We start from the raw sequence: 20439 nt of genomic DNA on the forward strand, positions 1-20439 counted from the left end.
CTTGTATCACGTGATGTTTGCTGGAGGAAGCTGTAAGTGTAGTCTACAAAGATTTACGGAGTAATAATAACATCGTAGGATTTATCTTGGGATATTATATAGATTATCGTGTGTAATTGCTTCACTCTGCTCGTTATGTATCACACACTGGTGAGTTAGTAATGACGTGTGGTGTGTAATAGTGCGAGTAACCAAGCGGGCACTATTTAGAACATTTCATCTTGTACAGCTATTGGTGGCCATATCATGGAGGCTACTAGCTCCAGGTAGTGGTGAAGCGATTAGCATTGACGAGCAAAACTACGAGACTTATCGATGTGCGTTTAATGTGTGTTTAGCTGTAGTGATGTTTAATACTCGTCTCTCAACAGCAACTACTCCAATATTGTTCCTGAATTTCTACGCGGACTGGTAAGCTTTGCTGTTGTATATACCACCATCACTGCCCCCATAGTTACCAATAGTAGGATAGTTAATGTTGAGAAGCCCACAGGGACACATATTGGGTTGCTAGAGGAATGATTTCCTCTTCATACAATTTTTCCAAACATCTTTCATTTGTGCTGTGACTAAGGGATTGGATCGGTTTGGAGATACTGTGATAAATATTAGGAGCCTAGACTTGCTAAAATTATAACTTAATCACCCACATTTGCTATGGCTATTTTGTTAGTACATTTTATTTTTAGTACATTGTACATTACTAGTACCAGGTGTTGGCCAAACATGTTACTGTGTAAATATTATAAATATTACACAAATACTTACATTATCTAAGGATAGGGATATTTCTTAATCACAAAATAGGGAAAAGCTAATCTATAAGATGTTAGTTTGTACATCACTGGTAATCTTTGTGGGGTATCAATGAGATCACAAGAAGTCACCAGAAACGAAGTTGTGGTGATGTGATTTACACATCTCAAAAGTCATGTTTTTCGGTTGGTGCTTTATGGTTCTGTTGCAAACATATGAAGATGGCATGTTGTATGGGGAATATATTATTTCCTTCTACTGAAGCCTTACAATACATCAAAGTTAAAAAAAAACTAGGGTTAAATCCCAGAGGTAAGTATCATAAATATCAAAGACAAGTTCATTTGCACATTCAGTTGGATCAAAGGCAAAACATGAAGCCATAGTATATCTTTAAAAATTACAAAAAAAAGGATATTCTAAAGCTAAAAGCACTCCAAAAAATTTGTAACCAACTTGCACTGTTATGATAATTGAAACCTCTATTTCAGCAATTGTCACTGTTGTTTGAAATTAATCAAATTATGGGATAGAAGCTAGTTAAACCACACCTATATCTAGTTGATAGCAACGATATCCTACTCGTTCGTGGTGGGGTTTAACCAGAACTAAACAGCATGTATCAGCCCAATGTATTTATAATTTCAGTACTTGTGAAATCACATGATTTTTTTTTAATCTCATGAGAAATATCTCTCTAGACAGTCCATTACTGTGTGTAATATATCACATCAGGTGCCGATATAGTCAGGCGCTCAAGCCGATATTTGACAAAACTGCTGACACGTTACTTAATGAATATCCCGTGAGTGATGAAACAGTGGGTGGGTGTGGTGTTGTTATGGTAACCATTACAGGGTCAAGTGGTACTGGGAAGGATCAACTGTGAATCATCTAGTAAGTGACCTACATAATGATAACCTATGATTGCATGGTGTACATTAGGAGTACTGTGTCAATCAATATTTCATATTAATAAATATCCTACATTGAAATTGTTAAGAAATGGTCAGTCAGCTAAGAAAGAATACAGGGGCCAGGTAATTTGTGTGTGTGCGTGCGTGTATGCAGTGAAACCTGTGTATTAAGGCCATCTTGGGACCCAACCAATAGTGTCCTGATTATCAAGGTCACTTTATGTACGAAAGGATTAGGACTGGGACAAAGCTTCAAATGTTTTGTGGGTCTGAAGGTCAAGTGAACTTCAAAATAATAAAGGTATCCTTCAAAGCTTTGTAATGCACTCATAGTCTATGAAAGAATTACTAATAAACGTCATTATCTTTATTATTCATCTTGTACGATCGATGTTTGTCTCTTCGTGATTGATTTTCATGTGCCATGCCCACTTTTAAACCATCGCAGTTTAGCTTGCTACTGTAGTTGTAGCCTTAAAACACCTTATAAAGTGATAGACTTATCAAATAGGATTAGAAAATAAAACCTAAGAAGGATGTGCATAAATACAAGAAAACCTGTAACTTGAAAGCTAACACCTAAGCTTTGAATGTTTTAAACATTTTATTAGTGAATGTTCGAAAGTAAATTTCAATATTCATCCCAGCCCTATAAGGGATACTTTGGGACCTTAACTAAGTGACTGGATTTTGTAGGTGTCCTCAAGTGTCCACATTAACAGGTTCCAGTGTACCATTACAACACACTATTATTGTCTCCCATTTGTGTAGAGGTCAATATCAGCATTGTCAGACTATGTTAAACGTCAATTAGCTGATCCAGTTCAGGCCTACACTGGTGAACAAAAGTTTGGCAAATTGGTAAGGAGTATATAGGGTACTAGTATCATGTGACCAGATTTTGTGAAATTGTGAACATTTTCCACATGTGTGATCTCATTTGTGAATACAAATACAAGATCCTTATCCCTGTATGGTTTGAATTCATTCATGATGGGTTAATTGACATACATGGGAAGATGACAAACTGCTATAACTCTCTTTATCGGGTAAAACAAGAAGCTACCATTCAATATCTACTAGCCATGTTTTGAAGCAACTTACTTATGATAATAAGTTCACATTGTCAATAGTTTGAGTGACTCTGAACTAGAGGTGGGTGATAGCAAAATTTTCACAAGATGATCGATAGTAATGAATACATTACGATAACAATATGTATCACAAAAGTGTCTAAATGACAGATCAGTAGTTAGCTACTTGTATCAAAACAAACTTGCTAATTTATACATTGTTTACACCTAAACATTGCTCCTTTCTTGTGAAAAAAGACAAGAATATGGTTCATGAATAGAACTACTTAGTAGTCATGTAGAAGTGTTACATACGTCACGATAGTGTAGAGGCTAAATATCATGATACGATTTGAAAGTTAATACATGTATCACAATACTCAATATTTTTATTGCCCAGCTCTACTCTGAACTGAAGTTGGTGTATTTGAGTGACATCCAGCCTAGTACCACTGTGATTCAACATGCGTTAAGAACACTGCAAACAAATTTCCTTACAGAGTAAAAGAGCTCGAAGTCCACTTGTATCTCTGAATAGAGAGAATATCTTGTAAATACTTGCTGAGATTTAGTAATACATTAATTAGTTTGATGGTATCATGGCTGGTGCGTAGTCTTCAGAACTTGTGAAGGTTAATCGTTATTTTGGGGAGGGGACCACAATAACATGAAGTATATAGTACCATATTTGGATGGGTATAAGTTCCTGTAAACATGTCATGACTAGTGGAATTTGTTATATCATTATAATTACCTGCTGAGTTTTATAATATTTTTGCTAGTACACTCAATCATATAGTGGTTGAGTAATTAATGGACCAGAAAGTATGTAATTAGTAATTACATAGTCATGTTTCTGGGAAATACATTGAGAATATTGTGCTGTCCTGCTGTTCAATGTGCTGTAAAAGTCTGGTATGTGCTTCTTATAACATCATGATTGACTGACTGTTCTGTTTGGTATTGTTTCATCAATCATACAGGAGATATTGTGGACAAAGAAGACATTTTGTCCTGAAATTGATCTTCCCGTACTGGGCTAGTCTCAGTATCATGTGATAGGAAAAATAGTTTTATCTTCTACACATGTATATACCAGAAATGTCATTCATATATAACAACTACTGGTGTTATTGTTGAGAAAGTCTGTTTGGGTTTGTATCCTATGGACACAGATCAGTTTTTTCCTATTGTTTCTCACAGGAAGTGACAAAGGCTGTGGTAGGACACTTCAGGTCGGAGGACAGTGCTACAGCATTAGTTTTTAAGAAGGTGGCAATCAGTTTACGAGATGATTGTCCCTTTTATATCAAGCTAGAGTAGGTCACATGTGACAGTGTTACTGTGTGATGTGTTGTGTTGTAGGACGGACAGGATTGATGATCGAGTAGTGTATGCTGATGATGAGGTATCAATAATGATGTCATTACTAATTGTGTCATTATCATTAATAACAGGGTTATCCCAATGATTACCCCGGTAACAAAGAAGATTTTGCAGAGTTCTACAACTGGGCCAGGACACAGTGTGTACCTATAGTGAGAGAGATAACTTTTGAGAATGGAGAGGTGTGTAGCTGAAGCAGTGTTCAAAATAACAAGTGGAATACTGCCATGTGATATTGACTGTTGGGTGGCAGCCATATTACACACTGGAACCTGTTAATATGGACACTTGAGGACACTTACATAATCCAGACACTTAGTTAAGGTCCCAAAGTATTCCTTAGCACATAAACTGACCTGGAAAATCAGAACACCTTGATAATCAGGACACCTTGATAATCAGGACACCTTGATAATCAGGACACCTTGATAATCAGGACACCTTGATAATCAGGACACCTTGATAATCAGGACACCTTGATAATCAGGACACCATTGGTTGGTCCCACTGTATAGTGATTTTGAAGTTACCAATTAAAATTTTCACCATTATTTTGAATGCTGTCAGCACCACACACAATACAGATCTCCCTCCACAGGAGCTCACAGAGGAAGGTCTACCATTTGTGGTACTGTTCCATCATCCTGAGGATCACAATAGTGTTCGTATGTACAAGGAGAAGGTGGAGGCTGAGCTTATGCCAGAGACCAGTGAGCAGTGTATCATGTGTGTGTCCAGTAGTGTAGTGTGTGGTGTGATGTAGGTAGTGTTAACTTTGTGTATGCTGATGGAGTGAAGTTTGCTCATCCATTAAGCCACTTGGGGAAGACTAAGAGAGTAAGGAAATGTGTCACAATATTATAATTAGCATTGTTTGATGTGACGTCACTGCTACAAATAACTTATCTGTTGTGTTATATACAGTACTACAGCAAAACATATTGTATTTACAATACATATTGTATTTCATCAGTTACACATGGTGTTTACAACAATACATATTGTATTTCATCAATTAGGATCTACCACTGATAGCTATTGACAGTTTCAGACACATGTACATGTTCCCTGGAACTTTTGAGGACATCCAGTAAGTCACCAACCATCATCACCTGTATGTGTTAGGTGTAGTGTAATTTTCTTTTCAAAAATTTATTGTATGCACTAATCTTTTTACGCAGCCATATAGCTAGCTGCTATCCAGAGGTTCCCAGCATTAGTGCTGTGGTAGTGTGGCTTGCTACTAGGCAACCAAGTAATGAAGTGCTCTTGCTATGATACTCTAATAGAGCAGTCGTGTAAAATACATTTCATTCAGTGAATGCAAAATAATTTTTACTTATTGTGAAAATTTTCACCTGAAAAGGCAAAATTTGGCACGCATGTGCATGTAAGAACTGAATGACTGTATGTTGTGTGTAGTGTTCCTGGCAAGATGAAACAGTTCATAGCTGATCTTCACTCTGGTAAACTACACAGAGAGTTTCATCATGGACCAGATGTGAGTGTAGCAGTGTGTACTGCAGGGGTCATGATAATGTGGAAAGTTGAGTGGGCATTAATTGGTTACCAAGGCACCAGTACAGCAAGCTTTATAGTTTATCATCCATCCTTGTCTGTTACTATTAATTATTAACAATTAGAGGCTCAATACAACACAACTTGAATGTTACTAGTGTAGACTATATGGGGGTTGGTCACGCATCATTAAACATCTCATGATCTCAAATAAAAGTTCAACACAACACCTCAGTATTGATTTAAAGTATTCTAATGCACGAACTGATATCGATAAATTATGGTTCCCGTAGTCCTTCTTTCAGCTGCCCAACACAACCAAGAAGCAAACACTACATTATTTATACTTCACTTAAATGTGACAAAGGACTCCATAATAACAATGACAAAGGACTCCATAATAACAATACTAATTTCAGGTGCCATGTTTTATTGTGTAATAATTACACACAGTAGTACTGACATGTGACAACCTTCTCTGGTTGAGTCATTCTGTCATGTGAACTATCTGGTCAATAAAATTTGTTTGCTTGTACAGCATGATAAGCTCATCTGATCAAACAGTTAACTCATTTACAGAGCTTGTTCAACTATTCTAATAGAACATACACTAATTGATAGTATTCTAATAGAACAGTCAGTTTTGTAGTCAGAACGTCAGATAATCAAGGGTTTGACTCTCCAGTTTCTAATGTTACAGCAAAAGACAATTTTGTGCAAACACTTTCTAATCTGACACCTTGACTACAATTTTGGATTACACGTCAGATTAGAGAGATTTATCAATGGTCACCGTATTCATATTAACTACTACTCTATTCCACAGCCCACACAAGCTCCAGAGGTAACACAACCACAAGATGGTGGTGATGATGATGCTAGCAAACAGACAGCTCCTCCTGAGAGTACATTTAGAAAGTTACGTCCAGCGAAGTCTAGGTACTCTTTACTGAGAGATGAACTTTAGTTTTTTTTTAGTAATATCATTCTTTTTCTATTTAAAATGATAATAATTGTGATATACAACAGATCAGACGGATACAGTGTCATTGTTTGTTGTTTTTAACACCTTTCTGGTCCGGCTTACACAGTGGACAGTACCTACACAGACGGACAGATGTTAATGGTACAGCATGTGTGTGACATGTGCTCCAGTTATGGGGCAAGCATTGATGAAGCACTTCTAGTACGTGTTGAGCTGGATCTCAAAAACATAAAAATTTTATGGATGTAATTACACATGACCTTAGAATTTGGCTTGTTCGTTCTGGTTAACCCACTCAAACATTTCAAAATCTTTTCGTTCAAAAGCCTGACACAATACTTACGGTCCATGAAAAATTACACCATATGTTTAAAGTGTGTGGTTTGGCTCCATTACCACTTTTAAAAAATGCCGCAATGGATACTGCACTTCATGGCTTCCCCACAGGTTACTGTTGCAACTAATTATCTGTTTGGCTGATGTTAATTTTCCTGAGAAAAAATTCACTTATCATTTTTTAGGATCCAGTTCAACTTGTATGTACTATAGCTCACATTTATGGTCACAAGATACAGTACATTCTCATAGGGACCTTGCTTAGAAGCATTTCAAATGCTAGACTACTTGTCCCATTTCTGGACTGGCTCTCCTTACCATTTCCCCTTTGGTTTAGACGTCAACCCTACACATTGGAAGTGGAACCATTCTATGGGACACTATTGAGAATAATGATGTGGTTACTATGACAACCATCATACACTCACATCTTCCTTATCACATCCAATCATCTCACCAAATGATACCTGTAACCATAGCAACAACTTGATAACAAACAGCATACACACCATGATAAAGGATATCATGTACTACTGGGTTCAAATACCACATCTATTCAAGAATTATCACACTAACCTGCTCACACAGACAATATGTTGGCTCATTGGGGTCCAGTGGTTGTGATGTAAGATCTGGCATTGGTAGGTGTGTTGGTGATGGTAACAGGTTCTGTGATGAGTTTGTAGAGTGTCCACTATTGACACCTGGTAACTTGCTGTAGTCAAGGAAATGTGTGAATATGTTAGGATATAGACTAGGAAGGTTGTCATACGTTACACAGTAGTGTGCAATTGATGGAGTAATCAAAACCTTGCTTGTTAACAAGTGAGGGTACTCTGGACAACATTACTGAACACTATCAGACTACTTACACCATGATCGCTAACACACATGACCTGACCCCCTCAGGGTTACAGTTACACACCCCTTATTCCTGTTCACTCTCAGCCTCTTCCTTGGTGGTTTATTGTTTGGAGTATCCCTACTCTTGTCATCATCTCTTAGTTCCCTAGTGAGCTCATTCTTCTCCTTCTCATTCTTAGGTCTTCCCTTGCTACTTCCTGTAATGAAATGTGTGGTCAAATAAAGGTGATGAAGGGTGATATACTGGAATTGTGCATATTTAGAAATTTAGTAATCCTCTCACACCACATTTACAGCCAGTACTATATACACCAGTGTCATGCAACAAAATTATTAGAATGTAGTATATCACAACCATGCACACATGAGTACAGATACTGTATTACACATCAATATGGTCAATGATAACATACTTTTTGACTTATCTAAGTGATCATTGGAGTTGGTGTTTGATGCTGTAGCGAGATGAATTACACCAATCAGATCAGTTATAATAATGTCACACTACTCACCAACGGACTCTGGTCTTGGTATGGTTGCTATGGAGTTGAGGAAGTAGTCGTCAAGTTGTCGAGACTTGTCCATGTTCTTCACACTGATATCCAACCTTCGGCTGTACTCCTCAGCCTGTAATAATGGCACCATGATAATGAGATGTTGATATAGAGCAACGTAAACAAGATGGATGCATACTCAAAGGCAGGACTCAATAGATTTATAGTACTCAAATACTCTCTAGTGTTAATGATCAAGTACTAGTCATACCCACATATATGACATGAACCAGTGAACCACACAAGTGCTTTTTACACACAGCATGTGAATGCTCCCAAGGTTGATCTGCAAACAAGATAAAATTGTGCTAAGCAAATAGTCAAGGACGAAAACTTCAAAACTCACAATCAATAAGTTGTGCTAAGCAAATAGTCAAGGACGAAAACTTCAAAACTCACAATCAATAAGTTGTGCTGAGCAATAGTAAAAATTTTACTACCACGATAGTTATTGATTAAATATCACGATAGTGAATACTATCCCGATAGTTTATGAAACACTTTGCTCTTAACAAAGTCTCAGTTGTATAGCTATGATTTGTAGTCATATAGAAAGTTATTTTGCATGCACAGGACATTTGTTAATTAACTGCGTGGGTGGCCGATGAATATGGACTTTTGTAAAGCTTTTACAGGCCACTCCTTTGTAAGAAAGCTGGTAATACCAACTGTAAAACAGTATAGAAGGGTTGTTGATACCATTTTTATGCAGATCTGAGATTATCACAACTATCACGATAGTAATATCCCTACTATCGCGACAACGATAGTGATTTACTATCGCGATATATCGCATTATCGACACTACTGCTCAGCCCTATCAATAAGTATATATGTATGTTACTATCCAAGGAAAAGTCTTGCAAGATTAATTTATCAAGAATCATAACAATGTATGTCCTTCTCCTCTTTCTAACAGCTTTTACTAGAATTTAAATTATCATGTCACATTTTACTGTGTAATTATATTTCACGAGATTCGACACTGGTATTTCCTTCAAACCACACAAAATTACAGCAACTTTGTAGCTATTATTACAACACTAAATACAAGTCCCAGTCCTATATATGGAGGTCACATGAGCACAATACCGCTTTTTTCCCTTTGCTGCATGTGGCAACGTAGCTAGTTTTTTTGATGGCGATACAACAGCCTCAGAATGTCAATATCAACGTACCTCAGAACATGGTTGAGTTGCAGAAGAAGCTTGATGAATTTTAGGTGGATACGTCAGCAAGGATGGTACTTCTTCAGAAGTTGTCGTCACAGCTCACCTTGCAGGCGGAACCTGTAAAGGAGCAGTGCCCTTTCCCTATCCCACCCTTAGTGGGACGTCTGTAGGTAAAGGATGGCCAGTGTTTCCCGTGCCTTTCCCATTCACACCTGCTCTGGGTTTCCCACCATTTTGGAATCAACACGGTGATGCTGTGGAGACCAATCAACACCTCTACCTGCTAACAACACAGAAGCGACCAACTCGGATGCCACTGGGAATGATTCCCTCTTCTGGCCTCCAGAACATACACTGCAGAGTCAGGTGATGATGACTTCATTGACCCATTGACTGATGCAGAAGCTCTTGAGCTAGTAGAATTTGATCCCACAGTAGAATCTGAAGGGGATTGGGTACCACCGCAGCCGATTTTGACCTTCCTAGAAAAGCATTTCAGTAAATCTCTAATCCCAGAGGAACAAGACAAGATTTTAAAGGATTTCCCCAAGCCCCAATGCAAGTCTCTGGAAGTCCCAACACTGGATGAGCAGGTGAGGGACCACCTGAAGAAAAAGAGAAAAGAACCTCACTTTGGATCTGAAAAGACTCTCTATAAACCCCGACTGCATGGTCCCTTGACTTGCCTGTGGGCAGATCTACTAGATGCAATGGCCAAAATCAGGAGGGAAGATGTTATCCTTTTGCTCCAACGAGTTCTGTTTTTGGTGGCAGATCTATCCAACTCCATTGCACAGGAGTGGAGACAAATTGCTTATTCCAGGCTGAATGACACGGGTAAGAAGAGTGCTACCCTGTTTCGCGAGACTTTCATGGAGAAGGCTATCAAGAGAATGGAGGAGGAGAAGACTCTGGCGAAGTTCACCGCTGGCTCGCAGAAGGAAGCACCAGCAGCCAAGTGCCGGAATTGTAAGCCCTTTCAACAGCAAGCCAGACAACCCAAGAAGCAGTCCAAGCAGTACTTTGGAGCCCAACTCTTTGGACAGTCTAGTAGATACCTGTGTTTAAACATTGTTTTGGTACCCCCCACCTCCCTCCATTATCCCCTTCGGCCAGGCTCCCTTACTGCCTTTGCAACTGGCAAGTTATCACTGCCAATCGTTGAGTGTTGCAAGGGTATCAGCTGGAGTTAACATCTACACTTCATCACAGAGGTGCTCCCAGCTCACTAGTCAACCACCAGCATCAGTCAGTGGTGGAAGAGGAAGTACAGAAGCTGCAGATCAAGGGTGCCATACTGAGGGTAGAACCGTGTCCAGAACATTTTCTCAGCAGGTTGTTCTTGGTGACAAAAAAAAATTGGATCTTTTCACCCAGTAGTGAACGGGTGAAATTGAAGCCACTGAATCAGTTCATTGTAAAGGCTCATTTCAAGATGGAGGGGATCAATATGCGAATGAAACCTGTTGTTGAGGAACAACAGGATGGCCTCCATAGACCTGAAGGATGCCTACCTCTCAGTGGCAATAGAAGTAGAACACTGGACAGACGAGTTCCAATGCCACCCATTTGGGTTGAGCAGTGCCCCTAGGGTGTTCACTAAGCTTCTGAAGCCAGTGGTAGGCTTCCTCAGGTGCCAAGGAATTCGTCTTGTGATATTCCTGGACGATATGCTAGTCCTCACCCAGTCAAAGGAGGACCTGGTACCTCAGATGGATCAGATAGCCCAGTTGTTCAACCTGTTAGGCTTCTTGATCAACCACGAGAAGTCCCAGCTGAACCCAACACAACAAATACAATTCTTGGGCTTCCTGATAGACTCCCAGAACTTAATGACCCAACTTACCCAGGAGAAAACAGAACTGCTAGTAAAGACAAGCAGAAATATCAGGAACTTGACTGTACGAGATCTAGCCAGGCTAATAGGGAGAATGACAGCCACCACCCCAGCAGTCTTCAGGCACCATAGAGGTATTGGAACTTGCAGAAACTGAAAATACAGACTCTGCACAAATCTCAATCTTACAAGACCATTATCAATCTGGATCAAAATGCACTAACAGATTTAGACTGGTGGATAACATCAATGTCATCCCAGAGTGGAAGGAATATTTTGTCTCAGGCTCCAGATTTGATGATGGAGTCAGATGCCTCCCTACTGGGGTGGGGTGCGGTGCACGAAGGAGCCCGCACAGGCGGTCTTTGGTCCTCCGTGGAGAGGTTGTCTCACATCAATTGCCTTGAACTGTCAGCCACTACCTTTGCGATGAAGGCTCTCTCCTGGCAGCTCCCACATCCACCTGAAGTTAGACATGCATGGCAGATTATGAGTCCAGAACAATCCAATCATCAGCAGAGTGGCAGCTTCACAAGGATGTCTTCCTGGGCCTGATGAGATAGGTTTACCAGGGATCTGTTTGCCACACGCTTAAACCACCAACTGCCTCAATTTGTCAGCTGGAGACCCGATCCCTTTGCTGTGGGAACGGATGCTCTGCGGATACAGGTGGAAGGGTTATGCCTTCCCACCATTTGTCCTGATCAGCAAGACCCTTAGGAAAGTCCGAGAAGAGATTCTCTAAATAGCCCCAGTTTGCTATGGTATCCAGCACTACTGTCCATGTTAGCGGATTACCCAGTGCTGTTACCAATCTACAACAACCTGCTGACAGATCCATTCAGCCAATTATCCCTTAGTGCTGGCAGGCCAACTTCAGTTAGCCACATGGACACTATCTGGAGAGGATACTCAGCAGAAGACATTTCAGGAGAAGTTGTGCAGTTGATACTCTCCGGATGGAGCAAAAGGCACAAATACTGCATACCAGAGTGCCTGGAGGAAGTGGGTCAGCTGGTGTATCCCACGGAAAAAGGATCCCCTGTGTATCCATTCCTAGATTTCCTGGCAAACTTGTTCTTTGAAGAATGCTTACAGTACAGACCCATTAACACTATACGATCAGCTGTGTCCATGACCCACAGTCATATTGAAGGAGTTCCCATGGGCCAGCATCCATTAATGTCCAGGATGTTCAAAGGAATATACAACTAGAGACCTCCCCAGCCTCGATACACACAGACATGGGATGTGGACATCTTAATCAAGTATTTAATCTCTCTTGGGGATAATGTTACACACTTGCTATCCTAAGTAGCTGCTAACAGTCCAAGTACTAGACCTAAGATTCAGCTATACCAACCAGAGGGTGTTTGCTTTGAGCTTCCCTCTCTAGGGAAGAAGAGGACTGTGGGAGCACCCCCCAAACAAGTGGTATTTGAGGCGTTCTCTCAGGACAAGAAACTGTGTGTTGTTGAGTGCTTAAGGCGCTCTGAAGTCAAGACCAATCAGTTTTAATCTGGTGGAGCGGATCAACCTAACAGCCCCACAAAGAAATTACCTCTCAGTGTTTGGCAAAGAACATCATGGAAGAGGTTGGAATTGACACAACAATCTTCAAGGCTCACTCAGTCCGTGGAGCCTCCAGTACAGCAGCAGCTGAAAAGGCGGCTCTGATGACTGACATATTAAGGATTGCAGATTGGAGCAGGGATACCATCTTTAAGAGATTCTACTATTGTCCCACTTCAAGCAATGGCTATGCCCAGATAATGCTACAGCAGAAAGAAAGGATGGGGAGATATCTGATAAATTGGCTTTGCCATGCCACTGAATTCTGTACTGGCCTGTGTATGCCAAGTGCTTTTTCTGTGCTGGCCTATGTGCCTTGTGTTTTCAGAACTGGCCTGTGTGCCATGTGACTTCGTGCCATATGTATACTGACCTATGGCTGGAAGGAATTATTTTGTCCCTATTGCTCATAATTGACTTTTTGTGTTACTGCTTGGGTGTTGCTTATGGTAGCTAATGGTAACAGGTGTTTTGCTTATACACACCAGGTTATAGGACTGTTTGGTAGGTATAGTGATATTGGTACAAGGGACATAATGCATGTATTAATTATTTATGTTTGCAATTGTTTTGAAGAGTTCGCTGCTGGTCTAAGCTTTGAGCTCTACCAGTGTTACATGCAGCGAATCTCATGAAATATAAGTGATGATTTGACAAGGCCTGAAGTTATCGTGATTATATGAGTGAGATGAGCAAATATAACACTGGTCCCTCATTGATAGCCCATCCATCCCTGTGTTTTCAATTGCTCTCTACACATCCCGCTACTGAGTGCACAGCAAAATCTCAAAACTGGGCTCACATGACCTCCGGATATAGGATTGGAACTTATTGTTCTTTGTTTTTAATGTTGTAATAAGAGCTACAAAGTTGCTGTGATTTTGTGCAGTTTGAAGGAAATACCAGTGTTACAATTGTTCATCTCACTCATACAATCATGGTTTAACTTCATGCCCTTTGGGCCCTAATCAAATCATCAATTACAGGTCAAACACTAGTAAAGGATCTAATTTACAGGTCAAAGTGGCCAAGCAAGGCCATTGTTATTCATTGCTACTCCTATTTATTGCTGCTATTTGTACAGCAGTCTTGTAAATAAGCAGACTAATTTACAGTCATGAAATTACATTTTCACAGGATATATTCATTATGAAAACACTTTGAAAATACAATCAAAGCCAATGAAATGATTTCCATCATACGGCTTAGCTCTAGTAGTGTCTGCTATGTTGCTGCCAGCTACTGACCTGCCTTAGTTCCACCTTATAATAAATGTGAATTATTTACACCAGGGGAAAAAAGCCAAACTTGAAACACTATCTGAGGTTTGCCTGATAAGCACATTGATGTCTTTCTCTCTCGGTACAAAGGTAAGCTTTAAGGTGAGCTAGGGTTGGAGTGTGCAACGGGTCTAGTCCACCTCAAAAACACCAGAAAACTTATCTGTGTGTTTGATGCTTGAGTTATGATGAAGATGGATAAATAGTATTTGTCTAGCTTCCATACGAACAGCTATATACTTCGTAATTATTGTAAACAATCACTCATATGGTGGTACTACACAATTTCTCACAGTTTCCAACATGGTTGAGGTGAGCTCCAATTTCTGGTCCCCAATTTGCCGTACTTCCAATACCTTCTGCCACAGAGCGGCAAAACTTCTCCGTCGTTCAGCATAACTCCGGGATGGGTCGAAACTGTCGTTCTGTAGTTGTTCAATTGCTGCTAACAGATCTGCATCAAACTGATTAGAATATGGTACCAATCTACTAGTTATAACAAACCTTCTATCTTAGATTTCAACTCAATTTCACGTAATTCTGATATACTGCTTTGTAGCTCGCGTGGCAGAAAGTTGACACCTGCGCCACACATAAAACCAAAAAAAAAGCGATTCAAATTAGTATACCAGTAACACGCATACACTCACAGTCAAAATATTTCTCTAAGAACGCCGCTGACGCCATTTACACTAAAGCGACACAATGTTGTTTGCTTCTAATTAATGCCACCAACACACTTAAGGTGCGCTTTATTTAGAAATCTCCTCGTGTTGTGTACGAGATGGCTACAGAAGCAGAACCAGCTGGAGTACTGGAAAATAAGATTATTCGTCAAGTGGAATTTTACTTTGGGGACAGGAACCTGCGCAGAGACAAGTTTCTGATTGAGCAAGTGAAGAAAGATGATGGCTGTATCCTGCAGTAGCTATGCAATCACGTGTGCACTTAAGCTTGTGCTTGATATTAGCTAGTAGCTCTACTGTGTATGAGATATACATACTTAGTTAAGGTCCCAAAGTATCCCTTAGTACATAAACTGACCTGGAAAATCAGGACACCTGGACACTATTGGTTGATCCCAAAATGTCCATGCTGTTATTTTTGTGACTACCGTGTTGTGTTTGATGCATTGGAAGCGTTCCTTTCATATACAAGTCAATTGTTCCTTAACACTGTTCTACAGGGGTACCATTCACTGTGTTGCTGACCTTTAATAGACTAAAACAATTGTCCACTGATGCTGAAGTGGTGGCTGCTGCACTGAAGAAATCAACAGCTTTAGAGGTAGCTAAAGTGTGTAGTGTTTGTGTTATTGGTAGCTACTGCACAGTGCAATATGAGTGAATGGTACATGTGTGGTAGGTATCCAGCCAAGTTGTGAAAAAAGGTAAGGCCTTAAAAAGCCTGGGTGAAAAAAGTTGTAAAATCAAAGGTGGCGGCCAACAAATGGCTGCAATAATGTTCATGCTAATAATACACACAGCAATTATTAAAATTTTTATTAAAATTTATTAGCATTAACATCATTGCAGCCATTTGTTGGCCGCCACCTTTGATTTCACAGCTAACATAATTTTTTTTTCCTGTTAATTCCATGTTACTGTACAGCAAGAATTTTAGACTTGGCAAATACTTGCTTCATCAACAAATTAAATGTCAACACAATCAATAAATTGTATATCTAAACATACTAGACAACATTTATAGACTTGACAAAAGAAATACTGATTTGTACGTTGCTGTTCAGCTCTAACTTGTAACAAGTCTGTATATTGTGTATATAATTCCCCACTGCTCGTCCATGCATGAATTATTACTATACAACTTCTGAAATAATTCAGCTGCATATAACAAACTGATTGACAATTGTTCATAATTTGGCTTGTACAAAACTACAATAATTATCCTGCTGTGTACAGTACTGTAATAGTCTCACTGCTATTGGATACTGTTTGTGCCAATATATATGTGATCAGCTGAGTGAATACCCGACTTGCAATTTGCATAATTCTGTTGGAGATAATGCCATTAAAATATATTGGGTAAAAAACTCATGCAACGTAAATAATTTGGCACGTTTTAATTGCTTCAGTAAACAGTAATTGAAATATCTAGTATTAATAATATACCTACCAATGGATTCTCCTCTTCATGGACAGTAAGAATTGTTTCTGTACCATGAAGTAAACATATACATTGTTAATTCACTAAACTTATTCCTTTGCAGCAGCACATCTCATTACTAGCAGTATAAACTTATAATCACATGTACAGTTCCTTGGTAGTATAGTGGTGAGTATCCCTGTCTGTCACACAGGAGACCGGGGTTCGATTCCCCGTCAAGGAGTTGGTTTTTTATTACTATAAAAACTTTTTTGTTTGTTGTGAAGTTGAGTCATACAGTAGTAGTTTTTTTTGTTCCCCTTGAACGCAGCACATGGGTACTTAAATTGCTTTTGAAAAGTGTTTGCAAGTTTGAGTCAACACTCAAGCTGAAGTCATACATGTACCATTCATCAGGAAACACTACACATACAGTAGTGACCCACATATATAATATTTGGTTTGCTACACACCTGCACTGAATCCCATAGCTTAGTGCTACTATTAGAACAATCCTGCTGTAATACTCAGTTATAGCAAGAGAGAAAGGTTGTTGTATGTAGTTATAAGTGCCACCATTGAGTAGTAGTAGTAGCTCGAGGATTTTGTTAATAGTAGGTGTATTTTTAGTACCTCGATCTGTACATATCTCGTATGTCATGTAGTGTCATCACTGGCTGTGTCACGTTGTGCCACTGCTACCCATGTTATACTGTGTCATGTTGTGCCACTGCTACCCATGTTATACTGTGTCATGTTGTGCCACTGCTACCCATGTTATACTGTGTCACGTTGTGCCACTGCTACCCATGTTATACTGTGTCATGTTGTGCCACTGCTACCCATGTTATACTGTGTCATGTTGTGCCACTGCTACCCATGTTATACTGTGTCATGTTGTGCCACTGCTACCCATGTTATACTGTGTCATGTTGTGCCACTGCTACCCATGTTATACTGTGTCACGTTGTGCCACTGCTACCCATGTTATACTGTGTCATGTTGTGCCACTGCTACCCATGTTATACTGTGTCATGTTGTGCCACTGCTACCCATGTTATACTGTGTCATCTACATGTCACACTCAGGTCAGTGATGACAACACAAAGGTACGTCGTCTCCAACCTGGTCCCCTCCCAGATCCAATGGAGAGGAAATCTAGTGAACAACACTTACAAGAGCAACAGAGAACTGTGTATGTGGTGAGTGGGCGTGTGTATTTGTGATGTGTAGATCATGTGGTGCCCGCAGAAAGGGTTTCCCCTTGACAGTACACTGGATACTTTACAAGACTTCTTCGATCAGTTTGGAGTTGTAAGTGTCCCATGTACCCTGTGTGTACTGTGTATTGTGAGAAGTGTCTCTTGTCTTGTGTGTAACAGTTACACTTGTGGTGAGGTATAGCAGGCTGTGGTTCAAGTGATAATGAAAGTTTATTATTTGCATGATATAAATCAGTATACATCCATGCCATATTACTTGATGGATCAAACAGGTAAGTATTTGCAAAACTAGCATAGACATCTGAAGTATTGTATGTACAAATAGTCAATAGTGTAGTAACAAAGAGACTAGGTGTGAACTTCCACCTTATTTCAGAGGAGGCATTGCAGGGGTATAGTTTCACTGGTCCAGATTTGTGTGAAGATCAAGATACTCTAATAGAGCAGTCAGTTAGCTTGTATTTCCTCCAGATTTGAAAATTTTCCTGCCCCAGACTCACCTGGGCTGTGTGTTCTGTACAATTTGTTTTACAGTCCACCCACTTTGCAATAGTTGTAAAATATCAACCTGACTACTTCAAAAGCTTCACTCCTGATCAAGATACTCTAATAGAACAGTCATATACAGCTATACTTACATATGTGATACTTAACAGTCATTGTATTGCACGTATGTATGTGAGTGTGTTGTAATGTGGGTGGTGTCATATGTGTACACATGCAATAGTTCCGTGCTCACTTTTATATAAGCTAAGGCGAATTGAAGTTGTAGTAGCTAGCTGTGAGAAACCTGGAGTGTTACACATAATTACAAGTTACATATCCTGTGATCCCTACATCATGTGATCCCTACATCTAGACTGACATTATTACAATGAGAAAGAACAAAATTGTTGATGCCGATGGGAAGGTGACATATGAATTCAAGGTTTGGCCATTTAGCTATGTTGGGATGTAAATCTTATTAATGCACACCAGGGATCAGTATTTGTAGAGTACAAAGATAAAGCTGATGCCGCCAACCTGATGGAGAAAGATGAAGTAAAATACAATGACACAGTACTGCTGAAGGAGTACAAGTAATGCTCATTATAAATAGGATACTTCTTGTAAATTGTAATTTCATTCTGATGTGTAGTTAAAGTATTTTAGGGCATGCTATGTCCAGCAGGTCAGGATTTTGAGGGTAGAAGTACCAGGGTATAGTTGAAGATAGTATACAGCTAAGTTTAGTATCCAAAGGGACTAGGGAGAAAAGAAGCACTTCCACTAGCTGTCACATCTAAAGGAGTTTAGCTCCTATCACTTGTAACAAGAATATCTAATCCAAAACAGCCAAGCTGTAAAAAAAGTGTGCGGCCCTCAAAAAGGCTTTGGTGAAAAAAGATGTGAAATCCAAGGTGGCGGCCAAGAAATGGCTGTGATGGTAGGTTAATGGTAAAAAATTTTAATAACGACAATTCAGGTGAATTTTTGTGCCGCTTCACAAAATTTACCTAAATTGTCATTATTAAAATTTTTACCATTAACCTACCATCACAGCCATTTCTTGACCGCCACCTTGGATTTCACATCTTTTTTCACCATAGCATTTTTGAGGGCCGCACACTTTTTTTACAGCTTGGCTGTTTTGGATTAGATTTCATTTCTTTTTGTATTTGTATACCCCAAAGCCGGCCATATTGGGACTTTTTGAACCTATCTTTTTTTTTTACCACAGGAAGAAGAAAAGATGAAGTAGATGTACTTTAAATATTTTATCAGTAAATGTACGAATTATAGATATATAATACATATATTGATTACAGAAATCTCCATGGCGGTTTCTTTGTAACTGAACACTCTACAAGGTGACTTCTTCTAGCTGATCTCTCTACAGGATGATTTGTTTTTAGCTGAATTCTGTACAGGCGATTTGTTTGCAGCTGAGCTCTTTACAGAATGGTTTCTTTGTAGCTGAACTCTCTACAAGGTAACTTTTTCTAACTGATCTTTCTACAGGGCAATTTGTTTGTGGCAGAATTTTATACAGGGTGATTTCTTTGCAGCTGAACTCTCTACATGGTGGTTTCTTTGTAGCTGAACTCTCTACAAGGTAACTTCTTCTAGCTGATCTCTCTACAGGGTGATTTGTTTGTAGCTGAACGATCTACAAGGTAACTTCTTCTAGCTGATCTCTCTACAGGGTGGTTTGTTTGTAGCTGAATTCTGTACAGGTGATTTGTTTGCAGCTGAGCTCTTTAAAGAATGGTTTCTTTGTAGCTGAACTCTCTACAAGGTAACTTTTCCAGCTGATGTCTCTACAAGGTCACTAGTTTGTAACTGAACTTTCTACAAGGTGACTTCTTCTAGCTGATCTTTCTACAGGGTGATTTGTTTGTAGCTGAACTCTCTACAAGGTAACTTCTTCTAGATGATCTCTCTAGAGGACAATTTGTTTGTACCTGAACTCTCACATGATTGTTTCTTTGAAGCTGAACTCTCTACAAGGTGATTTCTTCTAGCTGATCTTTCTACAGGGTGATTTGTTTGTAGCTGAACTCTCTACAAGGTAACTTCTTCTAGATGATCTCTCTACAGGGAGATTTGTTTGTAGCTGAACTCTCTACAGGTGATTTGTTTGAAGCTGAACTCTCTAAATGATGGTTTCTTTGTAGCTGAACTCTCTACAAGTTAACTTCTTCTAGCTGATCTCTCTACATGGTGATTTGTTTGTACAGTGGATCCTCACTAATCCGAACTCCAGTAATCCGAACGCTCGATAATCCGAACAGTACAAATGACTGTTTTATTAGAGTATTTGCAAACAAATGTATGTTCTATTAGAGTAATTGAATTAGGTTCTGTATAATCAATGGGT

The 20439-nt window shown here is 39.4% G+C and overlaps 3 protein-coding genes and 1 non-coding gene across 4 annotated transcripts in view; 3 read left to right on the top strand and 1 right to left on the bottom strand.

Annotated features, from left to right (window-relative positions):
* Window positions 1-6680, top strand: LOC136241429 (endoplasmic reticulum resident protein 44-like). The gene is made up of 15 exons (XM_066032635.1): window positions 1-150; window positions 230-317; window positions 372-411; window positions 1492-1561; window positions 1614-1653; window positions 1702-1796; window positions 2445-2534; window positions 3950-4065; window positions 4112-4154; window positions 4204-4314; window positions 4731-4842; window positions 4896-4969; window positions 5152-5222; window positions 5555-5633; window positions 6477-6680. The coding sequence occupies exons 1-15, from the start codon at window positions 136-138 to the stop codon at window positions 6615-6617; spliced, it is 1185 nt and encodes a 394-aa protein (XP_065888707.1). The 5' UTR covers window positions 1-135; the 3' UTR covers window positions 6618-6680.
* On the bottom strand, window positions 6601-15011 carry LOC136241430 (inhibitor of growth protein 4-like). Its single transcript, XM_066032636.1, has 10 exons — window positions 14901-15011; window positions 14755-14832; window positions 14544-14704; window positions 8348-8462; window positions 8249-8290; window positions 7897-8032; window positions 7548-7686; window positions 7400-7438; window positions 7290-7351; window positions 6601-6751 (listed from the first exon to the last, which is right to left on the bottom strand). The coding sequence occupies exons 1-10, from the start codon at window positions 14935-14937 to the stop codon at window positions 6697-6699; spliced, it is 864 nt and encodes a 287-aa protein (XP_065888708.1). The 5' UTR covers window positions 14938-15011; the 3' UTR covers window positions 6601-6696.
* LOC136241427 (la protein homolog) overlaps window positions 14968-20439 on the top strand; it is a 10768-nt gene continuing 5296 nt past the window's right edge. Inside the window, exons 1-6 of the mRNA XM_066032633.1 lie at window positions 14968-15164; window positions 15437-15537; window positions 17445-17558; window positions 17608-17670; window positions 18439-18507; window positions 18558-18658. Of these exons, the coding sequence (XP_065888705.1) occupies window positions 15035-15164; window positions 15437-15537; window positions 17445-17558; window positions 17608-17670; window positions 18439-18507; window positions 18558-18658 (578 nt within the window). The 5' untranslated portion in view covers window positions 14968-15034. The remainder of the gene's footprint in view (window positions 15165-15436; window positions 15538-17444; window positions 17559-17607; window positions 17671-18438; window positions 18508-18557; window positions 18659-20439) is intronic.
* On the top strand, window positions 16529-16600 carry Trnad-guc (transfer RNA aspartic acid (anticodon GUC)). Its single transcript has one exon. It is a non-coding gene; the product is annotated as a tRNA-Asp (tRNA).

The sequence above is a fragment of the Dysidea avara genome, chromosome 12 (assembly GCF_963678975.1).
Source record: "Dysidea avara chromosome 12, odDysAvar1.4, whole genome shotgun sequence".
NCBI lineage: Eukaryota > Metazoa > Porifera > Demospongiae > Dictyoceratida > Dysideidae > Dysidea > Dysidea avara.

What these genes read in the sequence shown, in the direction of transcription:
- LOC136241429 (XM_066032635.1), top strand. An exon ending in TAGTGTATGCTGATGATGAG is followed by an intron (nt 4,155 to 4,203) that starts GTATCAATAATG and finishes CATTAATAACAG; the next exon opens with GGTTATCCCAATGATTACCC. An exon ending in AGTTTCATCATGGACCAGAT is followed by an intron (nt 5,634 to 6,476) that starts GTGAGTGTAGCA and finishes TCTATTCCACAG; the next exon opens with CCCACACAAGCTCCAGAGGT.
- LOC136241430 (XM_066032636.1), bottom strand. Translation starts at nt 14,937, where the DNA reads ATGGCGTCAGCGGCGTTCTTAGAGAAATATTTTGACT. An exon ending in TCACTTAGATAAGTCAAAAA is followed by an intron (nt 8,033 to 8,248) that starts GTATGTTATCAT and finishes ATTTCATTACAG; the next exon opens with GAAGTAGCAAGGGAAGACCT. An exon ending in TTGGATGTGATAAGGAAGAT is followed by an intron (nt 7,352 to 7,399) that starts GTGAGTGTATGA and finishes TATTCTCAATAG; the next exon opens with TGTCCCATAGAATGGTTCCA.